The sequence below is a fragment of the Polyergus mexicanus genome, unplaced genomic scaffold (genome assembly GCF_030449975.1).
Source record: "Polyergus mexicanus isolate NDT 795.1 unplaced genomic scaffold, iyPolMexi1.0 SCAF_109, whole genome shotgun sequence".
NCBI classification, from domain to species: domain Eukaryota; kingdom Metazoa; phylum Arthropoda; class Insecta; order Hymenoptera; family Formicidae; genus Polyergus; species Polyergus mexicanus.
The window spans coordinates 6,970-24,592 of record NW_027223429.1 but is presented as its reverse complement, the minus strand read 5'-3'; the positions used below and the strand labels follow the sequence as shown (position 1 = coordinate 24,592).

Here is a 17,623-nt window from a genome sequence, read left to right as displayed (position 1 = left end):
GTTTCGCACTCCTCTTCGTCAGGGTTGAGCTGAGTTGCGGAGAATGAGGGAACCTCTTCTTGAATCCAGAACTTTGTGAGCAGGTCGTGAAGCTCATGATCCACCGCGACATGATGAGAACTATGAGCTGTGGCCGATGGTGTAGAGGTCGGACCGAGGACAATCCATCCAAAAATTGTGAGTTGAGCGATGGGCTGGTCCTCCGACCCTTTAATGATATCGGGCTGGATGAACAGACCGTAGGTGTCGGCACCAAGGATTAAGTCTATTGGTCCGGGGATGAGAAAATCCGGATCCGCCAGCTGGAGCCCGTGAAGGTGAGGCTAACTATGCTCTGCTGTCGCTATAGACGGTAGTGAGGTTGTCAAATTCTTGAGGATGTAAGCTGTAACCTTGATGGATCGCGGAGAGTAAATTGAGTTAAGTGTTAGGGGGACGACACCCCGAGTTTGCTCCGACTGAGATCCGCCAATACCTATGATGGGGACAGAGGCGTGCCGTCGAGGTACCTGAAGGGTTTTGATAAGTTGTCCAGAAGCAAAGGTGAGTTCCGATCCGGGATCGATGAGCATCCTGACCGAGTGAGGCGAGCCGCCAGGTGATCGGATGATGGCGCAACAGGTAGCGAGTAAGACTGCTGGACGAGTGAGAGCTGCCGAATGACATGGAGCGAGGACTACGTGCGTGAGTCATTCCGAAGCCGCTGATGTGGTGCTCTCATTTGGTGAGGCTAGCGCCGGCGTCTGTGGAGCTGCGGTTGAGGAGGTTACCCTGCCTTGTGTAGCTGACCGACGTGGGGGCGGTTGATCATCCATGTGTATCATGGTATGATGTTTGTTGCCGCAGTCTCTGCACCTCTTGGAGTTTTGGCAGGCGAGTGCGTTATGCCTGCCCAAGCAGTTAAAGCAGAGTCGACGGTCGATGACTATGTTGCGCCGCAGATGAGGAGACATATCTCTGAAACGAGGACAAGAGACAATGTAATGAGGACCAGAGCACAGTGCACATCCAGAGGTCTCCGAATTCCCAGAGGGGGGTGAGATGGCCACATGAGCGGTGGCCGTAGATGGTTTGCTGCTGTGTCGTAATGCCGGGGACGCGGGGTTGTCCGATGGAGAGACGCTCAAAGTTTCGAATTCCATACTTTCCATGGCTCGAGCACGGCCGGTGAGAAATGTGCGAATGTCCTTGTACGATGGGGGGTCCGTAGTGGAGCCAAGCTTGACCTCCCATGCCTCTCGAGTACTTGGGTCGAGCCGCTGGACAGTTAGGTGAACCAAAAGATGATCCCAGTGTTGCACAGGGGCTCCGAGAGACTCCAAGGCATTGAGCGCTTCCGTTGTGGTCTTGAAGAGTGTGTTGAGCTCCTTGGCGGACCGCTGGGAGATGGTCTTAGTGCGGAATAATCTGTCCACCTGGGCCGAAATGAGAAGCCCCTTGTTTTCAAAGCGACTAACAAGCAAGTCCCAAGCGGAGGCGAATGAGTCCTCTGACACTGGGAGGTTGGAGATAAGTTGAGCTGCCTCGTCCATGAGCCTGGTCCGAAGATAATGCATTTTTTCCACGTTGGAGATGTCAGCATTCCTGCCGACCAGCGATGAGAATAAGTCGTGGAATGGCCTCCACGCTGAGAAGTCACCCGAGAACTGTGGCAGAGTTATCTTTGGAAGATGCCGTCGCGCTGATGTCTGCCCGCCCATTGAGAGGTTGGCTAACTGCGAGCCAGAGAGAGGATGAGTCCGTTCCTTTTCGTCAATCTGCGTGAGCAATGCGGCTTTTGCGTCAGCATAATACAAAAGACACTGATCGTATATCTTTTTTTGAAAGTAATCGTGATCCAGGAGTTCAGCCTTGGATTCCGCCATTCGCTCGTGAGTCGCTTCAAACTTTTGCCAATTGTTGTCTATGAGGTCGAGTTTCACCCTGAGCATTTGCAGTTGGAGAGTGGGGAACGTCGGTTCCTTACACTCGAAAGCCACCGATTTGATGTAGGTGTACCGATTCAGCTGCAGAGAGAATCTTGCTTCGAGATTGGACATGATGAGTGATGCTTGTTTTGTCCGATGATTTCCAATTGATTAAATTCACTGAAGAGAGAGTGTCCGATGAGCCGTGCGTCTCCGAGGGTGAGAAAGAGAGGTCCGTATCCCGCACACGAGACTCACAAGATGGCCTGGGAGAGAGCGAGTCAAAGCACCGCGTGGCCACGGGAGCGAGAGAGAGCGCCTGGTGGCGTCGCGGAGATCCGTTGCCGAGCGCCCGAATCCGTCCGAGCGTCGCCGAACACGCACGAGGAACCGAGCCCGACGGAAGTCAGAGCAAGAGAGAAAGCACGACACGGATCGTTCTCGAACTTTCGCCGTTAGCACGTGGAGAGCACACACTCGAATTTCTACGTCCGCGAACAGATATGTTCTTTCAGATTCACTGAGGAGGGAGTGTGCGATGAGCCGTCCGTATCCCGCGCACGAGGCTCACAAGATGGCCGCTGAGAGGGTGAGCCTGAGCACGTGTCGTAGAGATCCGTTACCGAGCGCCCGAGTCCGTCCGAGTGTCGCCGAACACGCACGAGCAACCGAGCCCGACGGAAGTCAGAGCGAGAGAGGAAGCACGACACGGATCGTTCTCGAACTTTCGCCGTTAGCACGTGGAAAGCACACAACCGAATTTCTACGCCCGCACACAGATATGTTCGTTACCGCACCCATCAATCCGGCTCGAAAGACCAAAAAGTGTTGAATAATGTACCAGAGGAGTCTCTGGTTTCGGGGGGTGTCGGGAAGAACACTTAGAGTCCACGCACACGTACGTTGGTCCGAGTCGCACCTCGCGAATATTCGCACTTACACTCAATTCGATGATTGTCTGCCGGTTGATAATGTCCTTTCGTGCACTGAGATTCTTGCGAACACCGTGAGATTGATTTCTAGATCCGATCCGAATAGCAATCAAATTCCGAGAGCTTTGTCGATTTTTTCAAAGACAGCGTGCGCTATGAAAGACCGTTACTCGAGGAATGCTCGAGGATCACCGGAAGGGTCGATATCGACGCAGGAGCGCGGAAAAGCTCCTAAGAGCTTGATTATGATTGGCTGATAGCGTGGTGTAATGCTGATTGGATTGATAAGACCGGCATCGGGATTGGATTGAGGTCGCGTATGAGAGAGAAAAGGAAGAGAGAAAGAACACTAAAGAGAAGGACTAGAGTGAGTAAGATGATGGTGATAAGATTGCGCAAAAGTCGCGATATTTTCTGAACAGTATATATAATCCGAAAAAAATTAATTATAAAAGATGTCGAAAATGTAAAAAACATTACTTGCAAAAAAGTAATTATAAAGAATGTCGAAAATGTAAAAAACCATTACTTGCAAAAAAGCAACATAATCTAAAAATATTTTATTACTATCGAAAAATATTCAAAGAACTTCTTTGCAGAGAGAAAACCATTGATGCTACATTAAAATAAATATTTTATATTAAATGGGATTAACGTTACAAAATAACAGTAACGATATGTATTATGTCGGTACTACTATAATATTCCTGAAATATTTTATTTATTATATCGTGTTTCGTGTTTTCAATTGATCTCCTTACTTTTCAGATATCTCTCTAGTTATATGCTTGAGTTATACATACCAGTAGTGCTGAATCTTAATTTCTTAACACATTTCTCTATATTATCAGATTTGGATCCATCATATGCAACTATAAACATAAGAAAAATTGTTTTATACCACAAACTAAAATTTAAAAAAATTTTTTAATTTTTACTGATTACAAAAATAAAACAACATGTTTTGCTATTGTAATCCGTAAAATATTGTCTATCGTATTACATTTGGTCCGTAACAAGTAAGAAAGTAGGTACATATATTACAATATTAAACATATTATATGCAAAATTTTCTACAATATAATAATTACTTACAATATAATAGTTACTTACAAGGAACTAAGATTTCCATATGTTCGTTTTCAGCATTGCTTCCATGATTAACATTGTAACGGGGTCACTTTTCGCGAGTGCGTGGATGAGCTCTGTCGGGATCAGGGCTCGTGAAAAGGTGAGACACACGAAAAGATTTAGTTAACAGATATCAGTAGTGTATCTAGGCCGGTTCTAAGCCATGGTCCTCTGAGGGGGGTGAGGGATGAGGGGAAACCGGCGCGTTGGTATGACGTCACGGGGGGGGGTATGACGTCACGGGGGTGGGAATGACGTCAGGGGGGATATGACGTCACGGGGATGGGTATGACGTCAAGGGGGGGGGGAATGACGTCATGGGGGTGGGAATGACGTTACGCGGGGGTGACCGCGGCGGAACGGTTGGCGCGGGGTCCGCGGAAAAGGGGTGGGGACCGCGGCGGAACGGTAGGCGCGGGGTCCGCGGAGAGGCGGAGGGGACCGCGGCGGAACGGTAGGCGCGGGGTCCGCGGAGAGGGGGAGGGGGAACGCTGCGGAACGGTAGGCGCGGGGTCCGCGGAGAGGGGGAAGGGATCGCGGCGGAACGGTAGGCGCGGGATCCGCGGAGAGGGATGCCGCGAGTAGGTGTGGCATTGGTGTTGGAAAAGGATGACGTTCGCGGGAGAAAGAGATAAAGAGAGATAACGCGAGGCATGCATGTACCGATGAGATAGCGCGAGGTATGCATGTAGGAAAAGGAAAGAAGAAGGTGCAGACATAATTGATACTTTAATTATAATTATAATAATAATAAGTTTATTTCATAATTGTGTGTATATTACAATGTGTGTGTGTGTGTGTGTGTGTGTGTGTGTGTGTGTTAAAATAAAAATAATAATAATAAAAATAATAATAATAAAAAAATATATATATAGGCGGCGCTCCTTCTGAAACAGAAAAATATTAAATATTAAAAATTAAATTTATATTAATATAATATTTTTTAAAATAGATACTTACATTATCCTCCTGGAGCCGCAAGTTCTTCCTCCCAATCCTCCTCCACCTCTTCCTCCAAATTTTCTTCCTCATCCGACACCTCTTCCTCTTCCTCTTCCTCTTCCTCCGGCTCCCAATTCTCCTCTTCTTCATACGGCTCCAAGCCGAAAAGAGGCCGTAAATAGAAAATGTCCTCATACTGCGTTGGGTGCACGCATGCACACTCGCGGGCTTCGAGTGTCACCCCACAAGCTTGCGTGCGCCCAACGCAAATTTCCTCTCATCCACCGCATATATCGGCGGTGGATGACATCAATTTGTACGAACTGAAAAATATTAATAATTAATACATATCACACATAATGTCGCACACACATGCCCAAACACTGAACACTACTTACCAGATTAAGACGAAACATTTTTATTCGTCGTTTTAACTTAAATGTCACTCACTTCTGACCGTCAAACACTTTGTGACGAACATAACGGATAGACATTGTCTCAAACATTTTAGAGTAGGAGATGTATCACTTACGAAGAACGCTTACTCTCAGCTCTTGATAAGAAAACAAAAGTTAGCATGTTTTCACGAGCAAATATCTAAAGTCTTTTAAATATGAATAATATATTATAATATGTAAACCACTATCGAACGGCAATCGAAAGGCTATGAACGGCTATCGAACAGCTATTGAACGGCTATCGAACGACCATTGAACGGCTTTGAACGACTATCGAACGACCATTAAACAGCTTTTGAACGGCTTTAAACGGCAATCGAACAGCCATTGAACGGCTATCAAACGGCTAACGAACGACAATTAAACGACAAAACAATTATTTATACACCATTCAAATATTTAAAGTCTATGTGCAAGTACTGAAATGTAACATCCGTAGCCTGATAAAGTGGCTGACGCCGCTATGTAACGTCACGTACTGAAATTTAATACTCGCATACTGGGATAAGAAAGAGGAAAAGGGAAGAATAAAAGAGAATAAAATATATTTCAACAATAGTTTATTCTAAATAATGTTTGGGTGAATCTTTATGATGATTCGTCCACCAATTGAATATTTTAAATACATTTTGTAAAGCGCAATTTTTCAAATGTTTTTCACAGCGCATAGTATTAGTAACATCTAGCTTATTTAACGAAGTGATATCTTCATAGTCCGCATCCAAGGTCTCAATAATAACGTCGTTTCTCGCATCATCGTCAAGTATATCGACCAACCATTCTCGTTTTTCGCATCCTTTAACGTACACGATAGGAGATGCTCCATCTTCCTCTTCCGTCGCACGCATCACAGCTCTCGTAATCAAACGCCTAGCGAAGCTGTATGGAACGTTTCCATCCTCCCATTGAAGTCCATGGTGATGTCCGATTAGCCATGAAGCTTGACATCTCTCAGATTTTGTAAGCGCACGCCATGGTACGGGACTTGCAAAAAAGTAATGAGAGAGAACAGATCCATTTCTCAATATTGCTACTTCCTTCACGACAAAGTTTCTCCCGATAAGGAATCCCTGCAGATCCACAAACGTTGGCGCGATCATGCTGATAATATTACCGTACGATTGCAAGAACGATGTACGACTGTTGCCGATCGTCAAAATCTCAATCTTTATATATTTTGACATTGGAGGGGATATTTGCTGATTTAGGTAATTTTACGAACTACGTTGGTCAATGGGCAATATTCGACAACGCGATCGTGTAAGATGAGACAATAGGCGGTAGTATTTGTCGGTATATCCTCTTTGCACTGAAACTCTAATCTCACGTCCACGGTGGAATTTTTGACGGACTCGTTTTGTCGCGAGCAGTCGATAATCGCGAAAGGACCGCAATGTAGAAATTTTGAAATGTTTAATAGCACATCATCATTATCACACCCGTAATAAGATTTGCGAAAACGAGAGTACATATCGAACAAGAGGGCGAATCTATTTTTATCGAAATCTAAATTCAAATCATCGTAGGGATATAATTCCGAGTTTAGATAGAGTTTAACGTTGGTCAATTTGCAGTCGTCGAGTGTAGTAATATCTTTTGACACAGCATTTTTTCTACCAGTCTGCAGCGCAAAGATCACGTATCGCGGCTTCTCCAGCTGAGAGGAGGCTTTCACGGTCCACGAATGCTTGGTCGTATTATGCAATAGAGGAAATTCGTATAGATCCCAAGAGCGAAAACTGATATTCAAGTATCGCCCGCTTTCCAACGCGCGCAGCAAGGATAGTTTATTGACCTCGCTCAATATTACATATGGCATACGCCATTGTATCTTGAATAATTCGATATTAGCTTCAGTCGAAGCATGTCCAAATATGCAATTGTTGTCGTATCAGAATTAATTCGTGACGAGCATTGATCACAATTCGCTTATAATCTTCGCAAAAACCCAATAGTATATTTAGCGGCACGCAAAAATTGAAGTAAGATTCAACAGCATTATGTGACATGTTCCACGCAGCATTCCCCAAGATTTTACCTTTCTCGTTTGTTAGAGAGATATAGTTTTTAATCGTGGAAGTTATTCCAACGTTTCTGTTGCGGTCAATCTCCACACCGTCGAGTTCATATCGAAGTTCATCAAACATAAACGCGACACAATTGTCTCCCAATGCCACTCTTCCCTTTTCAGCTACTTTACGCACCATCAACTTTCCTTCGACGTATAGAAAACTTTCACATGGTAATGTGTACAAATCTTGATGTTGTATCGGTATCCGTATCTCGTCGCTATATCCAAGCGTTGTGTTGGCGTATGGATTGTACGTATGAGTCTCAATCTTGATGATACGGTCGTCAAAGATCGGCTCATCTCCAGTATTCAAGATGTCAATCATATTGTTATGTATTTCGTACGACGAATCCCAATGATTTTAAAAACTCGCGATTCAACGCGCTGAGCTTCTTTTTAGCGTAACCAGATATCTGATTATTGTCACTCGCCTTCTCGCAAAAATATTGTCCCTCGCAAAGATATTGTCTCTCGCGTGCTCCGTACTTCTGTTCAACACAAGCATTTCATTTGTCAAAGGCTTTATTTTTGCCGCCGCCGTATATGCAATCTTACGGTAATTTCCTCTCCTCGAAAATCGAGCAAATGTCCTTCTTGATCAACAATACGAATCGTTATATCAGTAATGCTCCGTGCAACGATCGGTAGATAAATGATCTGTGCTGGCGTTCCCGATATTTTATATCCTGGCGGCACGCTCGGTGAAAATTCATATATCGTGTGTACGCGCTTGTCATTGCTGTACGCGCCAGTGGTTACGCTGCATTCTATACGAATAATATTTACGCTAATAATATTTATTGGTACATCCGATTCGTGCCATTTCCGAGGCTGTAATATACGATTCGACGAGAATCCTAACAACGATCCAACGTTGCCCGGTTTACTAAAATTTATTCTATAGTCACATTTGATTTCACTTTTTAGCGTATTATGATTAGCGCGAAGCGTTATTGGATATTCATCGTGTTCTTCGTCATCAACAATATCGTTGGAATCAACTACGCGTCGATGTCGTAAAATTGCATGTCGGAGATATTCGTTTATAGCGTGTAATTCGTACGATCCCTCGGGAATCGTAATTTCCTTATCGTCGTTATCAAAATAAAATTTATTATTCCAAGAATTCACGTTCGATATCGTATGATACGTTTCAAAGTCCGTTAAACCAAGCTCGTAATCGCCATCGTCTAAATCTATAGCTGGAAAGTAACTTACAGCAAGCGCGCTACTCTTGCCGGTCAACGTAAGTGTAAGTGACATGCTGGAAAACTGTCAAACGAATACTGAGTCGCGACGGTGAATTGTCAGGCTTTAAATTCATATCGATCATCGACTGTTTGAAGAAATCCAAGACACAATTGTCCACAAATACTTTGATTATAATTTTGATAGGCCGTGTGATTGTATTCTATATTTGCAACATTCTGTCCAAAATATCGCACTAATTCCTTGGGCGGTCGCAGATTTCCAAAACTATCGAAATATACTACACGATCTTCCCTCTTTGCATACGCAACCCAATGAGTACCGGAACCATCGACGTCATCCAAATTGACGATACCGCTCTCATTTCATCGTACACCGTTTATCGGTAAATTATTGCGCATGAAAACACCTCTAAAAAATTGTATACGCATACGTCTTGCAAGCTGTTCCAATTGTACATTGGTTGTTACACCGGCAGGCATTTTTATTTTGACATTTTTTTTTGGCTGCTGTTGAGAACCCTCGTCCACGCTTGTATGGAGCGAGATAAAGTCCGTGACCTTCCATGGCGCGATTATGACGCTGCATTTCTTCGAGCTGACGTTGCGTCGCCTTGCTATCGGTCACCGCCTTCGCGATTCCCGCTGCTCCGCCAGCCAACGAACCGAGAACTCCCAATAATGGTAAAATTGGTAAGATATCACCGCGCTTCGCTATAGGAAGTATTCGTTTTTTCGAAGTCTTTTTCTTCATCGATGATTTTTTTGTTTTCAGCCCCATACCGAATTTTGTCTTTGCCTTCATAGCCGCCCAAACAGCTGTAGCGGCTGCTCTTTCGCCAAGAGTCGAATCTCTCGCGGTAATACACGTTCGCGATTTCGTGGCGAGTATATTATCCGCAACGTGTCGTTGACCAAGATCGTTGCTTCGGGAATAAGCTATGTCGTGCTCGCGACACGCGGCATCCAATGGATTGATACCTCGATCGCCTCTAGCCATTAGTGTTTCTAAATGAGTTCCCGGTCCGCAAAACTGATAGCCTGGAATATGTAATTCGATAGGAAGTGCGTTTATCGCACGATTTAACAAACCGCTACCTCTTATAATTTTTGCTGACATTTGTCACAATTTTTTATTAACGGTGTTGGACCGTCGAAATGTGTTTGCTGCCACGACAAATTATAATGTCGTGTGCATCGACGATACTGTTGAACCTCTGAGTCAGCTTTTATATGTTCGAGAAGCTTGTCCCACAATTGTTCCACGTAGTTACCAAAGTCTCGCAGTAAAACAATCTTGGAGATAATTTGTAACTGCTCAGTGGTAAGCTCGAGAATATCGCTGTCAACCGATAGAAGAAGAAACATTTTTGAGACTGAGCGGTTTCGATTCGGTGCGCCTCTATAAATAGGGCCCCGATGACTCATTTTCCAAAATCTGATTTGAGATTTGCGAGAGCAAACATGTGGTTCGCGCGACAAGCGACGATAATCAAAGTGATAAATTTTGACGATAAAACACGAGTAATGTCCGAGAAAGAAATACGCAAGCATGGAAACATGCTGCCGACTACTATACGCGGTATCATTTGCGGTCCTTCGAATTGCGGTAGACTAACGTGTTGATAAGTTTGATAGAAAGTCCACACGGTGTACATTTCGAGAATGTGTACGTATATTCGAAATCGCTTCAACAACCGAAATATCGATACTTGGAAAATTTGCTATTATCGATCGATGAAATTGGTTATTTTACATTCTCTAATAATAGTGACGTTATTCCACCGAACGAGGGGCTTCCGAATTCCATTTTTATCTTTGACGACGTGGCATGCGATAAGCAAGATACGATAAGAGAGTACTTTGCAATGGGTCGACACTCGAGCGTCGACTGTTTCTATTTTTGTCAAACGTATGCCAAGATACCCAAGCATCTTATATGGGACAATGCAAATTTACTGATTTTATTTAAACAAGATGGTACAAACTTGAAACATGTATACAATGATCATGTAAATACTGACATGTCTTATGGCGACTTTCGCGCATTCTGTCAAAAATGATGGCAACACAAGTATGGATTTGTAGTGATTGATAAAGACAGTTTACAGACTAATGGGAGATATCGAAATGGATTTAACGATTTTGCAATCCCGTAAAGTGGTTAGTCGCTATCGATACATCGATCGAACAACGTCTAAAAAATTTTCGTCCGAGCGCAACATGACGACGACGATTGACAGCGACGATCGTGAGAAGATTGCGAGAGAGATTGTAAAAACGAGCGAATCAATCCGCAAAAAATATCGTTCTTTAAAAACCGGTCAAATGCAGGAAGACGTCGCATTGGAGAGGCACTTTAAACCAATTATCAAACCTCTAAAACAACTTGTCGAAAATACAATCAATGTGGAATCTAATGAAGCGAAAATCGAACCATCGAGTATGCTCGAAGACAAGCATCTGAAAAAAGAGTCTGGAACAAAGCGAACAAGGTCAAATATATCATTGAACGGTTCGCTAATAACTTCTACTCCAAATCAATCGAAACGTAAGCGAATGAAACAATTATCGAATGTGATTACTTCTACTCCGATAAAAGATGTACAATCGAGTCAAATATTGCACGAAAGATCGTCTCCGTATGTGGAAGAAGTTTTCGAAACCACGCCTGAAACGCTTGTGACATCGGTTCAACATCTGCTACAAACGTCCGAGGGTCAAAATACATTGCGCACACATCTGGGTCCACTAGGGCAAAAATATGTTGGAGCTATTTTGAGTCAAGATAAAAATAACAGTATGGATTATGTTTACGGTGTTAAATTTTGCAACGAAGGAATGATGCTTGGTGATCAAATTTTTGATGTGGATAAAGATAACAATATAATTATCGGTGGAATAAGATACATGGGAACACCAGGTCTCTATGAGTTGATTTTCAAGAGAATACCCGACGGTGACGTATACAATGATGATGATAAAATTAAATACAAAAATATATTACTGGCGACAAATGCACATAGACGTGGCAATGATATGCGTAATCCAGTGTTAAGTAACAAGGGATACAAGTATAAAAATATAATAGCACCATTAATCTCTATTAAAAATATAATAGCGCCTGGAAAAAAAGCTGGAAGAGGTATAAACATACCGCGCGCTATGACGTTAAACGATAATAAGATCGATTACGTGCATTGGAATGATCCCAACGAGTTGGTAGATCGCTTGCGATTGCTGGAAGCTTCGCGTCAAGCCGGCAACAATGCCCACGACAATGAAATATTATCAATTATCGTGGAACTTTGCGAAGTTGGCCTTATTATAAATTAATCTATGCGTCGGCGAAACGAGTCAGTCTGTCATTATTGTTTGTATCGAAATGTCGATTAATAAATTTGGATTATCGTTGGGAACACCCAACAACTCATACTATCAATGGAATGGATTACTAAGAAATTACGTGCGCGATAACGCTCTATGTCAGACAGCCTCCGGCTTTGACGAAAGGTCGCGCAAGATACGACGCGTAGCGCAACCGGAAGATGATACTGATGCAGCAAACAAACAGTACGTGGAAATACGTGTCAAGCTTTTGGAAGACAGACAGGAAGAACTTGAGAAAAAAATAATCACGCTCGAGATGAATGTGCAAACGCTGCAAATAATGATGGATGAGATGCAGAAAATGCTTCGGTATGCAACTCACGCGCAGACTACATCTAATTCAGCGCAGGAGAAGAAAGATATATAAAGAATATATGTGGAGGAATTATCTCATTATTGCAAATTATGCCTCGATCAAATATGTCGCAAAAGACCTCTGAAAAACAGCTGCTCGTGGAAGAATTGCATGCTCCAGCGAGATAAAATTTCCCACGTAGACGTGTCATAGTACGTGGATACGACAATCTGTGGCAGGCGGACGTGATCGAGATGCGTCCATATGCATGATTCAACAAAGGCTACAACTACATACTCACAGTTATCGATGTGTTGAGCAAATATGCGTGGGCTGTACCGCTCAAGAGCAAGAGTGGAAACGAGACGGCTGATGCTATCGCAAAGATAATTTGAGACGATGGAAGATGTCCGAAAAATTTTCAAACCGACAGAGGAAAAGAATTTTACAACGCAAATGTACAGAAACTCATGAAGAAACACAGCATTAATCATTAATCGACGTACTCTATCATGAAAGCCTCGGTCGTGGAACGATTCAACCGAACGTTAAAGAGCAATATGTGGAAAATGTTTACGTTTAATGGAAATTACAAGTGGATCGACACGTTGTCCCGGCTCGTTAGAGAGTACAATGCGCGAAAACATCGCACTATCGGTATGAGACCTATCGATGTTACCCCCGCGATCGCCGATAAACTTTTAAATACGGTATACAACAACGTAAAGATTGCGGCACCGGCAAGATTCAAAGTAAGCGATCCGGTACGCGTGAGTAAATTTAAGACTATCTTTGACAAAGGTTACACACCAAATTGGTCGACCGAAGTGTTTAAGATCGTTAAAGTGCAGAAAACTAATCCCGTGACCTATGCACTCAAAGATTCGCGCGGAGATTCCGTCGCCGGCGGATTTTACGAATACAAGTTACAACGCGTGCCAATCCCGACATACATCTCGTGGAAAAGGTAATTCGCAAAAAGGGCGACGAGGTTTATGTGAAATGGCTGGGATTTGATGCAACACACAATTCTTGGATACATAAAAATAATGGGAGTGGTGCACTTGGACACAGTATAATTGGACACGGTGCAAATGGACACGTTACAAATGGACACGAGATTTTGCACACGGTTCAATTGGACACAGTGCATTTGGACACAGTAATTTTGGATACAGTAGCTTTTGGACACATAAGAAAATACGCATCGTTTACTTGGACACCGCTCAATTGGACACTGTTCATTTGGACACCGTTCGTTTGGACACAGAAAGATGCGCACCGTTCATTTGGACACCGTTCGTTTGGACACCGTTATTTGCCCACCGTTCGTTTGGACACCGTTCATTTGCCCACCGTTCGTTTGGACACCGTTCATTTGCCCACCGTTCGTTTGGACACCGTTCATTTGCCCACCGTTCGTTTGGACACCGTTCATTTGCCCACCGTTCGTTTGGACACCAAAATTTGATTTAAATTATACGACGTAATCCACACCAAATTTTTGTTTTAAATAAGAAATAGGTTTGGGTTAGGTTATATCTTCCGGAAGTGGAGCCCCCCCGCAGGGGGGGCGGAACCCACTGTATCCATGCATGACATCCAAATATGCGAAAGGCTAAACAAAGTGCTAAAAGCAATGTAAAATTAATGACATCAGTATCAGAGATATATAAGTATGAATATATTTTATTTTGACAGATATTATAACCTTCAAATGTATCTCCTTTTCACGATTTCATATTTTACATAGATTTACCAGTATAAAGTGTTATAAGAATACTGATTATATTTTCCCAAAATGATTTTTATTTCTTTCCATCTGTTACATATTCAAACAAACAGTGCGCATGTTTCTGTGTACAAATGAACGGTGTCCAAACGAACGGTGGGCAAATGAACGGTGTCCAAACGAACAGTGGGCAAATGAACGGTGGGCAAATGAACGGTGTCCAAACGAACGGTGGGCAAATAACGGTGTTCAAACGAACGGTGTCCAAATGAACGGTGCGCATTTTTCTGTGTCCAAACGAACGGTGTCCAAATGAACAGTGTCCAATTGAGCGGTGTCCAAGTAAACGATGCGTATTTTCTTATGTGTCCAAAAGCTACTGTATCCAAAATTACTGTGTCCAAATGCACTGTGTCCAATTGAACCGTGTGCACAATCTCGTGTCCATTTGTAACGTGTCCATTTGCACCGTGTCCAATTGTACTGTGTCCAAGTGAAGGCCACTCAAAAATAATATATTATAAATATGTTAACAATAATACATAATATTAAAGATATTTTCCAAATATATAAACAAAATTGTACACTTTATAAAATATACATATAATTTACAATAAATATACATATAATTTTAATTTACAATAAATATACATAATTTTTTATTTACAATAAATATACATGATTTTTATTTACAACGGTATTTTGTAATGTCCCCACGGTAGCGTGTCGGTGGTTCCGGGTACGATATACCGCTTGTCATCGTACGGACTTAGAGCAATTTTTGTCTCGCGAATAGTGTATACTTCGTGTAATTTAGATCTTATACAAGACTGCTGACGCGTCATTTCAATCTCTTCGTTCAAACACCGCGTGTAATCGTTGAACGTTATCGTTCTCGCGACGACGTTACTCTTGACACCTTTCACCTTTTTTGTGTCTTTCTTACCATCTACTCGCAACGCGTACATTTTTGCCCTAAGCCCGACGAATTCGATCATGATGGCACCATTATTTTCATCCTTCATTAAACCCGGTATCTTTTTATTCGCGAGCGGTATACCGTACACATTGTCCACTGCATAATCGCTGGTATCGAATCTGTCGACGTTGCGTTTTATATTCTCATATACATCTTCACACTCGATGTGATATATGAGACTGTCGGTGTCAGTGTACATGACTTTACATTTCTCTCGATACATAGGTATCATATAATCGTGGTGAAACTCGTACAAACATATCTTGGATATGTCGAGTATACACATACCCACGTAGATGGTTTATTAAATTTCACCTCGAGATTGCGCAATTCAATGGCGATCAGATTCTCCGAAAACACGCTTCTACTATGAAAATTTGGTTTTGCGATCATCGCCTCTGCGCCATATCTTCCATCCCAATGTATCACGAGCTTAATATTAACGTGATTGCGCACATTTTCCATCGTTTTGCCAAATATCGCATTATTCATTAATTTATATAAATTTTTTTCAAAATCATTTTTCGCGAGTGTTCGGAATTGTGTATTCAGTTCGATATAACTGCGAAGCCATGGAGATTGCGAAAACTGTAATATTCGATGTATTTTTGTAACGCGAAGTCCGTGTCGCGTGCATTGCTGCAGGTTGCGGTAATGTATTACGTAACGTTTCTTATCGTATAAGGTTGCGAGCAGCTTATCCTGCCGCTTACCAGGTGGTTTGTCGCGTGTCGGGCAAAACGGTAGATCAGTGTGCGCATCGTGAACACGTTGCGGATACTCGAGATCGACTTCAAGGATGTAGTCTATAGGCGAATCGAGCGCGATCGATGATGTATCAAAATCGGATACGTCGTCGACCCATCGAAAATCTGCATAGGGCAAGTGTTGGCACATTGCCCATCCGTACAAATTATTTACATCAAAGTACGTAAGATACGTTGAAGGTTTCGATAGGTCGTACGACTGCATATACTTGTTATTAGCATGTGCGTATCTATTGGAACATTGACTCAAACCACCGCGTATTCCGCGTTCGATAAATAAAACCATGTCGATATCCGTAAGCAATTCGAATATAATATTTGTATGCTTCAACATGGCGTCCCACGTATATCCGGGAAGAGTGTAGTAATACGCGGGGTCGAGCCCATAACTTTTAATACAACTCTCGCGGAAATTTTCAAAAATGTCTGCTAATAACAAGACATCAATTTTGAGATCAAGTCGCTATATTCGCCCAGCGTTCGAAAGGAGAACCGCTCCCACACGTTCTCGGCGTGCGCGTAATCGCTCTCGGATATCGTGTCACCGGTCAAGGAACTGTAAAATGATTCGCGCGGCGGTAAACACGTATCTTGCAACCTGTCGACGCAGTCAATATATTCGTACGGAAAGACGCCCTTCCGTGTTAATAAATTGAAATTGTCATTCGATAAATTTTGAAATTCAGATTTTAAAATTTTGAGTTTGTCTTTATTCAAGAATGATGCCAATTTATCGAGACTAGCTGTGAGAAATTTATACGAATCGATAAAACGCAATTTAATATGATGTTTTGATTTCTCTTCGGTAAGATTAACATTTTTCGTAAATGATATATATTTTTCCTTTGTTATTGAAAGTAACTCGATTCCCCCTTCGAACGCTGTAGCTATTTTCTTGATAATGAAGTGCGCGTCGTAACCGGATAAATTATGAAAAACTATTGGAATGCAAAAAGAATCTTTATAATTTAGATTACAATTTGAATGCGCGGGACCTCTGTATCGCCCGGTCAGATGGCAATGATCGCGTACGCGTGTATCGTCTTGTACAAATGGTTTCTCGCAAATGTGGCATTGTGTCGCGCTATGAAAATTTTCCCATTCATCAGATGTTAAATTTACCATGGGGACATTAGCTGATAAAATACTTTTTACACGCAGTGCTAAATTTTTAAGTTCTTCGACGAACCATGATATGCAATCGATATCGCGACGAGAATGATACGCGGATAACGAATCATCGTACGAACAATGTACATAATATGCTAAGCTAAATACTTTGTGATGTTGGTAGTCTCTCTCTTCCTCCGTTTTCTCTAAAACGCACTCCAGATCGGCGTACACGACGAAAGGAAGCCGCTCCTTCCGATTATAGTTGTTGAACGTGAGCCACTTGTCCTTATCGCTCGGTAATCGGATAGCGCACTCGTTCATCTCGCGACAGTCCACCGTATATGATTGTAACTTGTCGTTCGAGCCAAAGTAGTGCAAACATCTGTAAAAGAAATAATTTTTAATTTTTGTTCAAAGATTTCTGTAATATAATTTATTAAATATATACGTACCGATCGCAGATATATTTCTTGTGTTCTTTTTTGCTCAATTGCGAGCTCACGAGGCGGGATAGATTCTTGATCCACGCGAAATGTCCAACGTTGTTGTCTTCCACGCACAACAGGTTGACGTGTTTGTCTTTTTTCAGCTCACTCAGACGTATCGGGACAATGTTCTTTTCCTCGATACTATATACATTGATTGAGATATTGTTGGCATGTTCGAATTTTTTAATTTGATTCACATTCACTGGAAAC

At 42.6% G+C, this 17,623-nt stretch overlaps 1 protein-coding gene across 1 annotated transcript; it reads right to left on the bottom strand.

The window, feature by feature from the left end:
• Nucleotides 1-689: 689 nt before the first annotated feature.
• On the bottom strand, nt 690-2,039 carry LOC138944177 (uncharacterized). The gene has a single exon (XM_070315094.1). It carries the CDS (start codon nt 2,037-2,039, stop codon nt 690-692), a length of 1,350 nt encoding a protein of 449 aa, XP_070171195.1.
• Between the last annotated feature and the right edge of the window lie 15,584 nt (nt 2,040-17,623).